The following is a 14,483-nucleotide window of genomic DNA, read 5'->3' as shown; positions in this document are numbered from 1 at the left end:
GGTTGCCGATTGGGGGACCCGCATTTATTTTGCGCCTACAGAGGGAAAATCAAACAAGACTTAGACAGAGGAAAAGAAACACAGAAAATCCATCTGCAAGGGAGAAAGCAGACACCTTTAAGAGTGAGATAACGTGGCGGGAGTGACTGGCAATGAGTTAAAGAGGCCGGAGGTAGATTCGGGACTGTGCACCCTTGCTTATTATGGTCTGACATTTTATAGTGCCAGCCACAGGTGTATCAGCAGCGTTATGAGCGCCGCCACCTATTTTACAAGTAAAGCACATACGCTCTGCCTACAGCAGCTGACCCTTGTGTATCTAGTGTCATCTACATTGCAGTCACTGGCTCTGCCCTCTGATTACTGCTACGAGTCAACCTTCAATGTTTGCCAGATATGGTCTGTGGCCAAGAGTGGTTCATGCTTGTTTTGATGACTGTCTGTCAAAACACTTCCTTACAGTCCTGAAATGTGCCCTGTCAAAGTAACTTCTGATTAAATTCGGATGCCTTGGAATTTCCCAATAGAGCTTATTGGTACACAAGGGAAGAGGACACTGAGGCTAATAACTTCTTCCCTCTAAGGGCTTTGACTTCTACTTGAACCTAGAGAATGTTAGTGGCAATGACACCTTGCTGGAAGGAGACATTCCTCATCCATCACGACCCCCCTTTTGGAATGCAAATCTGTTGAAATACTGAACCTGCCCTTTCTTACTGCTGAGACCAAGTCTAACATCTTGACTGAAGCCTACAATTGTCCTACGCAGTTTCAGAAATGTTGATATTGTTCGAAGTGCTCTTGTGGACTGTTTTGGCTACCTAGGCGATGTCCTTTTTTAGTGCATGGCAGTTCGGCAGACCAATTACTCAATGATTTAGGCCTGCACTTTCTGATCCAAAATGTTTTTTCACAAGACTCGGTGCTACCAGCATCATCTGCCAACCTGAATCCAAACAGCTCCTTTAGATTGCAAGTCAAAAAGGCTTTGGGCTCAAATTTCTTTTATTCAGGTAGCCTAGTTCTGCACACTGCTAAAGCCATGGGCCTTCTTGGCCATTATGTCCACGTTTGTGTGACCTAGAAAAAATGACCATCATCTGTTTTACTAATTACATGGTCAGCCAAATTTTAGAGGCTACGAAACCTCTTCAAGAGAGTCCTAGATTCTGCCGAAACATTGATTTGAGCCATTGTGGTTACTTTAAAATTGATGAACCTGAATTCACTCAATATGGTTTTCATGAGATATCCACGTGGCCACTTTGATGGTAATTGGCTCTTTGGGGAGAAGGGCGACCATTTTCTGCTAATTTTTTTAACTAGTTGTGCCGTGGTATGCTTGGTGGGCCTACCTTCCCCAGCTATATGGTCACTTTCAGGGCTTCTCCAGGGAACAATTGTCATGTCACTGACAATCTTCCCAGTTGGTCCAATCAGCCAGCAGTTGTAGCACTGCATTTAGGGCAAGAGTGGACCTAAGGGACACCAGCATCGTCAATAGCAGCACCCACAGTCTCTTCCATTCTCTACTCGGCCTGCCATAGCAAAACCCCCGACTCCCACCTTTGTCCACCCCAAGCTTGCAGAGGGAGGTCAGGGGAGGTGAGGTCTCGAAGGGGCTCATTAGGCCACCAATTTGAAGCCAAAACAACCTGATTGCTGGGTGCTCTAGTTTGATTTGATTGATTTAATTTATTGTCTTGTATAGCGCTTGAATCAACCTCTGGAGGGTATCTCAGTGCTCGGGACATGCAGCAAGAGCCGCGGCCATGGGCAAGGCTGATAACAGTGCAGTTTTTAGAGTTTTCCTAAATTTCAAATGGTCTGGGCATTGCCTTTAGGAAAGAGGGATTTGATTCCATATGAGTGGGGCTTGGTGAGAGAGACTCACTCCAGTCCTTGACTTTTTTATTCTGGGGATTTTGAGAAGGGATTTAGAGCTTGAGCGCAGAGCCCGGAGTGAAGTATTGTGGTAGAGCCTCCCCGCCAGACAGGAGGGTCTATTTCCCCATATTGCTTTGTGGGTAAGACCGCATATCTTGAATTTCACGCGTTGTCGTATGGGCAGCCAATGTAGTTGGTGAAGGAGCGGATGAGAGGCTGATCTGTGGGGGGCATTTAAGATCAGGCGGGTGGCAGTGTTTTGTATCATCTGGAGGCGGTTTAATGTGGACTCAGTGGATGCGATCAGGAGGGCATTACAATAGTCTAACTTACTCAGTACTAAAGTCTGAGTCAAGGTCTTTCTGGTGGAGTCGGGGGAGATAGGGGAAGCTCTCCTTAAGAGGCCTAATATGTGGAAGCATGAGCCCACAGTGTGAGTAACATGCTTCATAGTGAGGCTCTGTCCAAGGTACACTCCTAGGTTCTTAACTGTGGTTGCACCCCCTTGGTAAGTTCTTGTGATTTGGACCGGAAAAGGCCAAGGTTGATGTCTGGGACAGGTAAGATAGGAAACTGACCATCCATTTCAGGGCTACTCCCCCAATCCCTCCCTCCCTCATTCTCATGAGCAAAGTCTGGTGGTCGACCATATCGAAAGCGGCGGAGAGGTCTAATAGCACTAGAAGGGTGGGCCGGTTCTGGTCTAGGGCAAGCCTGGTGTTATCGGTAACGGCCACTAGAGGTGATTCAGTGCTATGTTTAGGTCGGAAACACAATTGGGCCTGGTCCAGATACTCCGCCGCCTCGATATGGTCGGATAGGTGTTTGTTGACATGTTTTTCCAAGACTTTGCTCAAATAAGGTAGGAGGCAGATGGGGCGGAGATTCGATTGATTCTCCATGGGTAGTTTGGTGTTTTTCCGTATGGGAATGATTTGGGCCGCTTTCCATGAGGAGGGTAGATATCCTTCCTCCAGGGCTTAGTTTAGAAGGGAGCAAATGGGCTCTGATAGTTGTTTTGCAAGAGATGTCGTGATCTTGGCAGGTATGATATCAAGTAGGGACCCGGATTTTATTTTGCACATTATTAGTTTAGTTTCCTCTTTAGTTAGAGGGGGAAAATTCATCATGGTGTTTTTATTTTGTGTGGGGATCCAAAGGGGAGCTATGGGGGTGTCTGTGTGGGGGCTGGTGGTAGCGATTTTATTGTATATGGTATCAATTTTCTGTATAAAGTGGTTGCTTATGTTGTCACATAGCACTTGGGAGAGGTCTTCTTTTGATTCACAGGCTTTGGGGTTGGTGAAAGTTTTTAGGATTTGGTACATGACTTTTGGGGTGTTTTCAGCTTGGCTGAGTTGTAGGGCTATATGCGATTTACGGGCGCGCTTGATGTTTTTATGGTCGTGGATGAGGGCGGCCTTGTACTTTTTTTTGAAGGCTATACGGTTGGTGCAACGCCATTTTCTTTCCAGCTTTTTACACCCGTTTTTTTCGTTGTGGAGTTCTAGAGAGAACCACGCTGCCTTTGTAGCTCTGGGTTTAGTGGGGCTTGCTTTTTCCGGGGCTATCAGGTCGATGGCAGCTGAGATAGATTTATTAAGATGGGCAAGGCTATCTTCGATATTTCTGCCTGGCGAGTTTTTAATTGTTGTGAAGGGAGATGCGAAGGCGACTGGATTGATTTTATGCCATTGTCTGTAGGTGGATTGTTATCGTAAGGTGGGCCAATGTAGTTCTCTGGGTCCTGGAAGTTGAAAGTCGATAATTGCATGGTCGGACCAGTTGACTGACTTCGGGGCCTCGCATGTGAGGAGGGGGGAATTCAAGAAGATAATATCCAAGGTGTGTCTTGCTGTGTGGGTGGGGCCATTGTTGATTTTATTGAGATTCAATGTGGCGAGGTCTGCTAGGAAGGATGAGGTTTCTGCTTTGTCAAGGTTCTCACTGTGGATGTTAGTCTCCCATTAGCATGAAGTTGCTAGATGAGATTACGTGAGGGGCTATCAGCTCCATTAATAGGAGAGGAAAATCAACTAGGGGTCCAGGGGGACGATACACCAGTGCCCCTTTCCAGTTGCGTTGGGGTGAGAGATCTAATCTAAATATCCTGAGCTTGATCAGTTCATTGGAGCGTTGTTCTAATACAGTGAATTTAGCCTTGTCGTTATGAATGATGCAGAAAGCCTTTCCAGTTATGTCTCAGGGGAGGAGGTTTGACACTGGGAATTTGAGTCAGGCCTCAACTTAATTTTCCCCTTAGGGCCCGAGCTGGGCATGGGGTTGGGGGAATATGGTTCAGGCTGTACTAGAGCGCGATTTGTGCTTTGGTATCTGCAATGTGGGCATGAGAAGAAACCTATGTTTTGGAGGTGGTGCGAGCCCTTTTTATGACAATAGCAGGAGTGGTGGAGATCTCTGATATGCATAAGCTCTGTCCTGGAGTAGACGAGTTTGTTGTGTGCGCCAGGTCTGGGTATGATTGGGCAGGCTTCCTAGCGGCTGGCGGCAGTCTGGCACGGACAGGCACAGACGGGCTTGACTTTGGCGCGCCTGCTGTGCGCTCCGGTGACCATGGTTATTTATTACAGTAGTGGGATGGCAACTAGAGCGCTGACCTCCTTGCCGGAAGTACCTCCCACACAAACGGCATACTCCACGGTGGACCAGGGAGAACTGCTTCAGGAGGGTCAACGTGGAGCAGGTAAGTTTGGCCTAAAGGGCTGCATTCTTCCCTTCCTTTCTCCACTGCCCACTTGTCAGGCAGTGCTCTGCAGCACAGGTCTCTATCTTTCAGAAACCGGTTCATACCCTGGTGAATAAAGGGGTCCATACAAGTGGTACCCTTCGAGGAGAGAGGCGTTGGATATTACTCTTTACTTTTTGTTGCACAATAAGAACGGAGGCCTTTGTATGGTTCTCTGTGTTCTTGCTGATTCAACTTCTGCATTCAACCCCCTCTTATCTTTCCACTGTGGGTGAACCTGCTTTCACTGCAGGTTGGGGCCCTACCCTCCATCTCTGACGTGGCAGCTGTACATGTGTACATTAATGGGTTCCAACTGTAGACCTTCTGGATACCTGCAGAGATGGCTGATGTTGTTTTAGAAGCCAAAAATATTTTTGGGTGGGATGCTAGGTGCAGTTTGACACTTAAGTCCGAATGTTTGCATCCCTTCCATGTTTGAATCCCTTCCATGTTTGCCTCTCGAATAATCTATTATTTTTGGCAACTCTTGCACAGCAGGGCTTGATGGTTGTCACCATCAAAGGAAATTTGCCTGTCTTTTCCAACCTCCCGTGTCTCTCTGATCAGTCATCAACACTCCACCAGTGAATGCTCATTTAAAATGTTAATATACTTGTTTTCTCCTGTGCATGCTTTGTTCTATATTGAAGTTTGAATTTGGTGAAGACCTTCCGCATGGCTTCCCCATTCAAACCAATGCACAGTTGCCTGATCATTAAAGGTTACTTCTGTCTGCAACATTCTGTTTATAGTAACTGGCCTGTAGGTTGGGGAATTACTTGTTCTTTTATTCCTGCTATCTTCCAGTTTTCTCCGCAGATCATTTGGTTTTTCACACTGGTCCTTTGCTGTTACTGAAGGTTTTTTGCTTCTCACATATGCAAGTCTATAACACTTCTATTTGTTTTCCCCTTTCAGTCCACCAAGGAAGAGGAAAAATTGCACAGACTGGATCCCATGTTTGCAATATCTTCTATCCTCTACTCATGGGTGGGCAGAATGGATGAAAGCAGTTTGTTGACTTTGCTTGGGTTGTAGAGGGCAAAGCATTAGCCAAGCATGCAATTTCACATTAGGTTACTCTCTACATAAAGTTCTGCTATGCTTTGTGCAAGTAAGGCCCCCTGGATGGCATTGGTTTTCACTTCACAAGGATTATGGCTAATTCAGCGGCCTTCACCTGGGGAAGTGAAGGTGGGGAGGATATTAGTGAGTCCCAGTAGCTGATATTTGCAAGGCAGCTACTTGGTCTCACTTACATATGTTTGCAGTACATTATTGCCTCACAGCTCGGGCAGGCAGATGCACGACTTCTTGAATAATCAGAACTACTCAGTCCTTTCCTCTTGCCTTGGAACTCATTCAAAAGGTAAGGAATCTGCAGGGAGAAATGTCCATCAGAAGAAAATTACTTACTTTTGTCAACAATATTTCTGATGGAAACTAAATCTTCCCACGGATTCCTCCGCCTCCTCCATCCTCTCCTTATAAGCTGGTTCCATTAATACGATACCAAGGTATGCCAGCGTTTGAACTGCTATGATTTTGTCGTTAATGCTTTCTCAGTTTCTATCCACAAACATTGATTCAGTGGAATGTATGGGGGGGGGGGATGTTGCGAGTGGTTTAACAAACGAACCCCAGGGCCCAAGCCAGTGCCATTTATATCCTGATGTCCTCACATCTGGGGAGGATCAAGTTATGCCTAAATATGTGGTGCTACTTGGTGGTGCTGGAGTGTTTTTTATTGCTTAATGCTTGAGAATCCCGCCGGGGGACCTGAGGATAGTCCTGTGATGAGTATTCGGAAGGAAGATAGAATATCCACTTGATACATTGTTACCGATGGTAAACTATTTTATTTGACATGCAGACTATGTACCACTTATGTTTTTTATCTTTTGCAAGTGATGCAAAAATCTGGCCTACAGGTTGGCTCCCCAGCTTTCTTTTATGACTGACACCTGAGGGTTGCTTGAGAGTTGAAACATGTAGTCACTTTGTACTTTGTTTTGTAGTTTAGTGCTGCTTTACCCATGATCAAGACAAGTCTGTATTTATATTCCTCAGGTGCCGGAGAGCCAGATGAAGATGAGAAGTATGAAAATGCAATCATAGAAACCAACTGCATTTATCGCTTATTGGATGATAAACTTGTTCCTGATGATGAATATTGGGGCAAAATACCTCGATGTTCACTGCTCAACTCAAAGGAGGTACGCAATTGAACATTCTCATCCTCTATTTTAACAATTGTGCTAAATAGATCTTTAGGCATCAAGACTTTCTTCATCTGTGCAATGGTAATAAACTGCTAGTTAAAATTGTGTGAGAAACTGGCTAGTTGACATAACATCTTTAAATAACCATGCACGATCAGTTAATGCCACAATTTAAGGTTCAACCGAATTAATGTGCTTGGTATGGAGAATATTGCACAGAAAAGCAAACTTGCTATTCAGGTCATTGATTAATGCACAGTCTTTACCCAAAGCATCGTAGTTGTGTGTGCAGTAGGATCCTTGCCTACTTGGTAGTGGGAACATAGTATCGACCCATTCACCTCAGTCCTGATTTGCAGCTGTCCGTGGCTTTTCTGGCATTATCACCTATACACAGCCTTTCCCGTGTACCCCAGTCGCCAGGGCAAGCACTGTAACACCCAGCTCTACCAATTAACCTCAACCCTTATGGGCCAAGACGGATTGCTTTGCTAATATGCACAACTTCTCTAACTATTTACCTTCATACTCGCATACAGTTGTTCAAGCTATTCCAATACTAAAACTCACGCTTCTTTGCTGGACCTCCTTAAAACTTCCCAAGTTAGTTCAGTATGGCAATCCTTCCAAAGTTGCATAGTGCAAACCACACACTACAGATCACACATTGCTTTGCAAGCGCAATTTGCTACCAGTGTATTTCAAATTCCACTAGAATGTGGCAGATTTGTGTAGCGTTGACATGATACAGGCACTTGCTTCCCCTGTGGTGTATCTAAGAGCGCTGGATGAGCCACAGTATAGGAACAATAACAGGGGTTATGCCCACATTACCCTCCCATACCTGGACAAGGAACATCAAAAGATGAAGAAGTAGAACAAAATGGTATTGAGGGATAAATTCAATTTATAATTTTAGAACATGAAACAATAAATTATCATGTTCTATATAACTAAATATATAGCAAATTACTAACAAAATTCAGAGGACGTATGAACAAGTACAAAAAGGAGACGGCGCAAAACAAATATATATAAAGAAAACAAATTCACTATATACACACATTATAATGCATTATATACAAATCACAAATACAATCTATACAATACATATATATACAAAAAGTGTACCCAAAAATAGATATCAATGGATGACCTATCACACGATATATACACTCCTAATTTCGAGTGATATAACTCTATACTGGAGATCCCTAATACGCCTGAGATGTAATTTCTCTCACAGCTCTATTTTGCGTAAGGCGCCTGAATATACAAACAAAGATAAACTAAAACAGGGACTCCTAATCACAAGGGTGTCGACGCTGTCGCGGTCGCGTTTCAGCCACAGGGGTCTTTAGGGCTTCATCAGGACAAGGGTACTGAAGGAAAAACACGCGCTCATCAAGGAGGTGGTCACCCAGGGCGACAAGGGAGAAATAGATCCACTGGGCTCCTGCGCCCAGAGAGCACTTAACGGGACAAGTTGGTGTCTCACATGCAGTTATGCCGGCTTCAGTGAAGTTAATAGGTCAAATCCAAAACCAGGATCGAGGCTATTACACTTGTTCAAAAAGCGGGCGGCCAACGAAAATCAATAGTCCTTCCACATTAGAACACCGGAGAAGTACTTCCGCATCTGGATGAGCCACAGTGACCGCATTACCAGGCTCTATTTGAATTCTATAACATATTGGCTGTATGTGTAGAAAAAGGGTCAGGCAGATCAGGTCGATTACCCCTTTTCAAGGTTTGCCCGGCGTTAGCCGCCTCTCACCCAACTCAAGGTTTACCAAATAAAGAGGCAGGCGCTGGAGACTGGAAGGCAGGAAACAGGAGTTTATTCCGACGGAGCAGAACATGTCAAATCAGACAACAGGGTATCTTCTCGAGGTGCTCTAAACGCATCCTTGAGGCCTGGCCTCTTATACACAGGTTTATTGCTTTATTACATGAAACACATTCTTGTCAATACTTTGATGTACGGAAAAGACATCCTCGGAATCCTCACTTTGGGCCTGTTCCCACACACATTTACAGTAGAAGTCCCCACCCCGGTCACAGTAGGTGATGACTATCGCACACCAGGACATTCCGTCGATTCCCGGAATGTGTGTCTGATCGGATCCCATGGGGTGAGGGGGCTTTGATCAGTCAGAGATCCTTTGAATCGGGGCAGCTGCTTACTGTAAGGGGGCCAATAAATGGTATCCGCAGGGCCAGGTGGCGCCCTGGGAACGGGCAGGAAGATTGGGCACAGAGGAAAGGGGGTTTATCAAAAGGATGGGGAGGTGTTGGCCGGGAACGGAAGGCATTTCCGAGGCAGAGTAGCGCTGGAGGGGAGTTTATGGTTCAGGTATGAGAGAGCGGGGGCTATCAGCGCGTGGGGGATGCTTGCGAGGTCAGAGGGAGAGACGAGCTAGCTAGCGGTGCTGGGCAGGGAGACCATGGTTTTCAAAATGGCTGCCATTTACGAGTATGAAGGGGCCTAAAAAGGGACAAGATGGTGTGGCCAATGTTTCATGATTTTCACTTTACGCTCAACGTGGCTAGAGTGAACATAAATGAAACGCCGCTTATGTATACCGAGTTTAGTCATTTTCCACATATGCACACAGTAGGGCATGCTGCTGTTTGGAAAAATGAGAAATTGAACTGCAGCAATGGGAGGAGTCCCACCCATGGTCCGTCATGGGGCGGGGTGATGTTCACTGAGGGGGAGGGTGTGGATCCCCTTTGGTGTGGACTGGGTGTATCTATAGCTAGTTCAGCAAAGGGGTTTCCCCTGCCTGCTTATTAGACTTGGATTGCAGGAGATGAGCAGGGGCTGTTAAAAGTTTTTTTAGGAGCGTATGCTCTGCTGTCTGCCTTCTGTTGAACCAAAACTTTGTGCCCCCACTTTTGTCAGGTGATTTAAATGTCCAAATGCAGCCCAGCCTCATGGCTGGTGAGTGATTTGCTTTACACCATGATGGGGTGGAAGTATAATGCATAGTGCCTAAAGTAATTTGGGGAGTGGAATAAGTTGTTTGCAAAAGTGCATAATTAGTAATGGAAAGAATCAATCAATCATATCATTTGTAAAGCGTACTACTCACCCGTGAGGGTCTCAATGCGCTGGGGTGGGGAATGCTGCTACTGCTCGAAAAGCCAGGTCTTGAAGAGTTTTCTGAAGGTCAGCAGGTCTTGGGTCTGCCGTAGGTGGATGTGGAGGGTGTTCCAGGTCTTGGCGACGAGGTGGGAGAACGATCTGCCACCTGAGGTTGCTCTTCGGAAGCAGGGGACTGCACTTGTATGCATAAAGGCTACACTGTCCCTTGTGCCTGACATATCTGAAGTGGGAAATGTCAGCCTTGTGAGAGTCAATTGTATACTTTGTGTGGATTGAAGGGACAGCCTCAGTGCCTATTGTGGGCTGTTTCTTGTCTGTTAGGGTATGAAGACAACCGGTTGCTCTGGGCTACTAACCAGTAACTTCTGGGCTTTCTATTGAACCCTGTGGGATTAGTGAAGGATTGTTGTATGCTTTACTGGTAACCACTATGGGGCCTTTCAAGCTATATGATGTTGGTTATTAGTGAAGGAAAATTGATGCTGCTGCTTGCATCATTGTGCTGTAGAGGTGAGGGAATGGAAAGTACGAAAGAGGCCAGAGGAAGTAAGCTAATGTCACATTTATGCAATTGCTTCATGCTGAACTGGGGCTTCATCACAGCTTTGCATGGGCAGAAAAGTAAGATAAAGCTGCTGTGGTGAAAAGGAGGAAACCGTGCTATAGAAAGTAACATGATTAAATACCATGTGTGACACTTGGGCTGCTTCCTAGCACTATCAAGCTGAAGAAAAAAAATAAAACTGAAGGAGACAAAAGTTATAGGGGAGGGACAAGGGGACAACATGACACTGTTTTTTATGAGTTGTCAAACACTGCCCTTTATCATATCCAGTGGTGCGTAATGGGACATCAACCCTTACTTTAAGTAGCTGCCTACCAGCTTACATTCATTCCACAAAGCGTGGCACAGGGGTTCACTTCCTATCTCTCCACGAAGGGGAGGCTGCATCTTACTAAGTGTTAAAATAACCTTTCTAATGTTACATTAATTTTTAATAACCTAATTAGTTAAATCCCCCCCTCTGTATCCTCACATTGAAAGACAATAACTCCTGGGTTACTTGTTACATAACGCATAACAACGTGTCTGTAAAGCACAAGTTCACCTCAAGAAGCAGTCTTCCACCGATGCACTTGCATTAGTTAAACGCTTTGGCATTGGTCAAATCACTGTGCCCGCTGTACCATCCTCATTTCACATTTTCTTACCAATTCTCATTCAAAAATGCTTTCAAAACCCAGAAATTCATCTGCCCACAGAAAGCTTACATCCTCCCACTCCAAAAGCACATCACTGCAAGGTTTGAGTATCTTGATCCCCACAGAAGCATCAAAGATGCTACCTACAGCTATGTTCAAATTATACTGCATGCAACCTTGCCCCTCAAATTTCGTCAGCCAACCATGCTTTCTGACTCTTGCCATAGCAAGAAGCAGGCTTAGTGAAGTAGAAAATGCATCAGGATTACAAATCTGCCATATGCTCTGCCAAGTAGGTCTATATTCCTGGGCTAATGTCCTGAAACTATGCCATTCGGTCTCTATTCTGCCACCTCAAACAACTCTCAAGTCTACACACAATAATCCATTGCTTTCACATTTTTTTTTTGATTTTCTGACATACCTTGCATAAAAAAAACGAATTAATAAGAAACACCTTCAACACACGCTCGATATCTACTCCTCCCTTCTTTGATGTATCTTCATAGCTGGAACTCCTTGTCACCAGGCTTGGTCATAAGAGGGATCGTTGCACCTATCTTTCTGCTCTGAAGTAGCAGAAAGCTTAACCACCATGCATTACAAATGACTGGCTCTCTGCCCATCCTGCATACTTACAGAAATCCATAATCGCTTGCTCACTGTTATATACAACTGATCAACCATCGTTACTCATGCTGTGGGCACTGCACAGTGTACAGACACATTTTACTGGCATGCTCCCTGAATCGTTCTGGATCCTATTCCATTTAGTAAAGTTATTGTTGGATGGAGTACAATTCAGTCTTTTGTGAAACTTACGCATTGTAAACAGATCTCTGGTCTGGTTCACAGGGCTCATTTTACATTTCTTGTTTAGTACTTCGACTGTGTATTAAACTACAAAAAAGACGGAAAAAACATTAGCTGTGCTGAAATCTGAACGCCTGTCAGGTCGTTTGCAAAGAACTGAAATCTGTGAAGTTTGGAGCTTTGCTCATTCAGGAAGACGTGGGTAAATGGATCTCCAGAGTAGGTGGAAATACGCGGTCTCATTTGATCTTTCTTTTCTCCAGCCTGGTGCTGTTCCACATAATCTGCTTAGTTGTTAACCCAATCTTTGTTCTTACACCCAGTCTCTGTACAAGTCTGTGTCCTGCGTCACGATAGTTATATATAGTATGGAGTGGCATTACTAAATGGAAATGCCTGCAGTTTGCATCCCTGAAAAGGTGTGCCAATAAATCATACAGGTCATACTGAACAAAATAGAGCTTCTCTCTAAAATAACAGACCCAATTGGCTTTCCCAAACATTATTTTAAATTTGCTTTCACTCTGGAGGAGGAACGTGCAACAAATATTACTAATATTGTCTGTCCAAGAGCCCGCTTCATGTTCTCCATATCTAGATGGTTTGGGCAGGGAAGCCCCCCCTCAACCATACCGTCACCTTCACTTTGAAATGTTTCTGGGTGTGAGGGGGCCTCCACTTGCTTCTCACGCCCCCACTCAGGTTTTTGATACAAACTGAGGGACACGTCCCATGTACTGGACCACCCCTGGTGCCTCCAGGGTGATAAGGTCAGCTTTATTTGATATTTCTTGTAATACCAATGTTTGCCTGCTCACAAGTATGCACACGTCTGTCAGAGTCAGGGCATCTTAAGTGCAGGAGGAAGTTTTAATAATTTAGTTATTTTTCTTGTACCCTGTATCACACTGTTATGGTTGAGTGAGAGGGACCAGAGCAAAACTCTTGGCTTCCCAGTGTAATTATATAGTCAGTAAGTTTGCTGGTTAGTGTCTTTAGCAAAATAATGCCTTTGCATCAGCCATTTAACGTACAGTGTAAATCATGAAAAGCGAAAGAGGTGCATACTGTAAACGCTTAGAATTGTATAAATGGGGAAAAATGCAATTGTTTCTAAAAGTGCAAAGGTTTTAATTGGACCGGCTTGTGCTGGAAAATAGATAGCTAAATCAATTATACAGACCGTCATGACTTTTGTCCAGGGAACAATACTGCTTAAAGATAGAAAAATGGTTTAGTGTTCCTTGTTCTCGCACCATGTGTTCAGTATTCCATTTTACCCCTAGTTAGAGTATGGGACTTTCTACTGTGCTATTTGTAGGAGTAGAGTGCATAAAAAGGAAAGCGTAACTGTTCCAGCTGAGAAATGGCTGTCTAGCCTGTACGTGTGCGTGGGAATTAATAGAACATAAACATGGCTAAGAAGCAATGGAGTTCTATGCAAGTATGGGGACGTAAAGGACCACAGAATCAGTGAAGGAGTTAGGCGAAGTAATGCGTACAGGTGGGTGCTAACTGGAGTACATAATCCGAGGGTTCATGTGTTTGTTGAAAGATCAAAGCCTTCAGTGACTTCATGAGGTACAGGGATGATGGACCTCACCAGATCTCTGTGACGTGGACTTGCAGGTGCTTGGGTGCAGAAGGCCTGGCATCACGTCTTTTCATTCCTGTTTCTTGTTTCGAGCCTGATGAGGTTGCGTCTGCCTGGGTAAACTTTATTCAGGCACCCACGTTGCTTGGTGATCTTTTCAGGTTCAACCTTTGTTGCATACTAGAAGGTTGTTTGCTGTCTTCACCAAACAGACATTTCAGATCAGATTTTAATGGTTAAAGCTGTCCAGCCTCTCGGGTGTGGATTGTTGGCATAGGATTAATCCTATACGGGGTGTATCTGATATGTGCATGTCTCAAACCAATCTCTATGGAGTTTGAGTTTTTTTTACTTATGAGAACAGGTTTGAGATTGAAGAGCGAATTGGGAAATTAGACCGACCCGTCAACTGAAATGTTTTTTTTTCTTCTATGTACTAAATCTCTTTAGGTGCTAGTATTCGACTTTGGCAGTGAAGTTTACGTCTGGCATGGTAAGGAAGTCACATTGACACAAAGGAAGGTGGCATTCCAGCTGGCAAAACATTTGTGGAATGGGACGTTTGACTATGAGAACTGTGACATTAACCCCTTGGATCCAGGAGAGTGCAACCCTCTCATACCGAGGTACGAAATGCATTTGCACCTGAGCTGTGACTAAATCTTCATTGCGTTTTGTTTACTTTTTCAATTTCCAATGTTTTTTCTTTGAAGCTGGTGTGATTTTATTCACTGTAGACCCACTTCTTTGTATCCCAAGTATTTAAAGGCGTACTCGTCTGGCTTAGAGTTTGATGAGTAAGTTGTATTAAATAAATGTTTATGAATGTCCAATTAGCACAAATCGTTAAATCTAGTTCTGTTTATAGCTGCTGTCTTTGAGTTTATTATTACAAGCTGAACA

The 14,483-nt window shown here is 44.5% G+C and overlaps 1 protein-coding gene across 30 annotated transcripts in view; it reads left to right on the top strand.

Annotated features, from left to right (window-relative positions):
* Positions 1-14,483, top strand: part of SVIL (supervillin) — a 761,399-nt gene that overhangs the window by 603,524 nt on the left and 143,392 nt on the right. For all 30 annotated transcript variants that reach the window (XM_078663371.1, XM_078663368.1, XM_078663380.1 and 27 more), the window contains 2 exons: positions 6,707-6,852; positions 14,031-14,206. In XM_078663371.1, coding sequence (XP_078519497.1) covers positions 6,707-6,852; positions 14,031-14,206 — 322 coding nt within the window. The remainder of the gene's footprint in view (positions 1-6,706; positions 6,853-14,030; positions 14,207-14,483) is intronic.

The sequence above is a fragment of the Lissotriton helveticus genome, chromosome 10 (genome assembly GCF_964261635.1).
Source record: "Lissotriton helveticus chromosome 10, aLisHel1.1, whole genome shotgun sequence".
NCBI classification, from domain to species: domain Eukaryota; kingdom Metazoa; phylum Chordata; class Amphibia; order Caudata; family Salamandridae; genus Lissotriton; species Lissotriton helveticus.
Note: the sequence above shows the minus strand (reverse complement) of the source record. Positions and strands in the feature narration are given on the sequence as shown.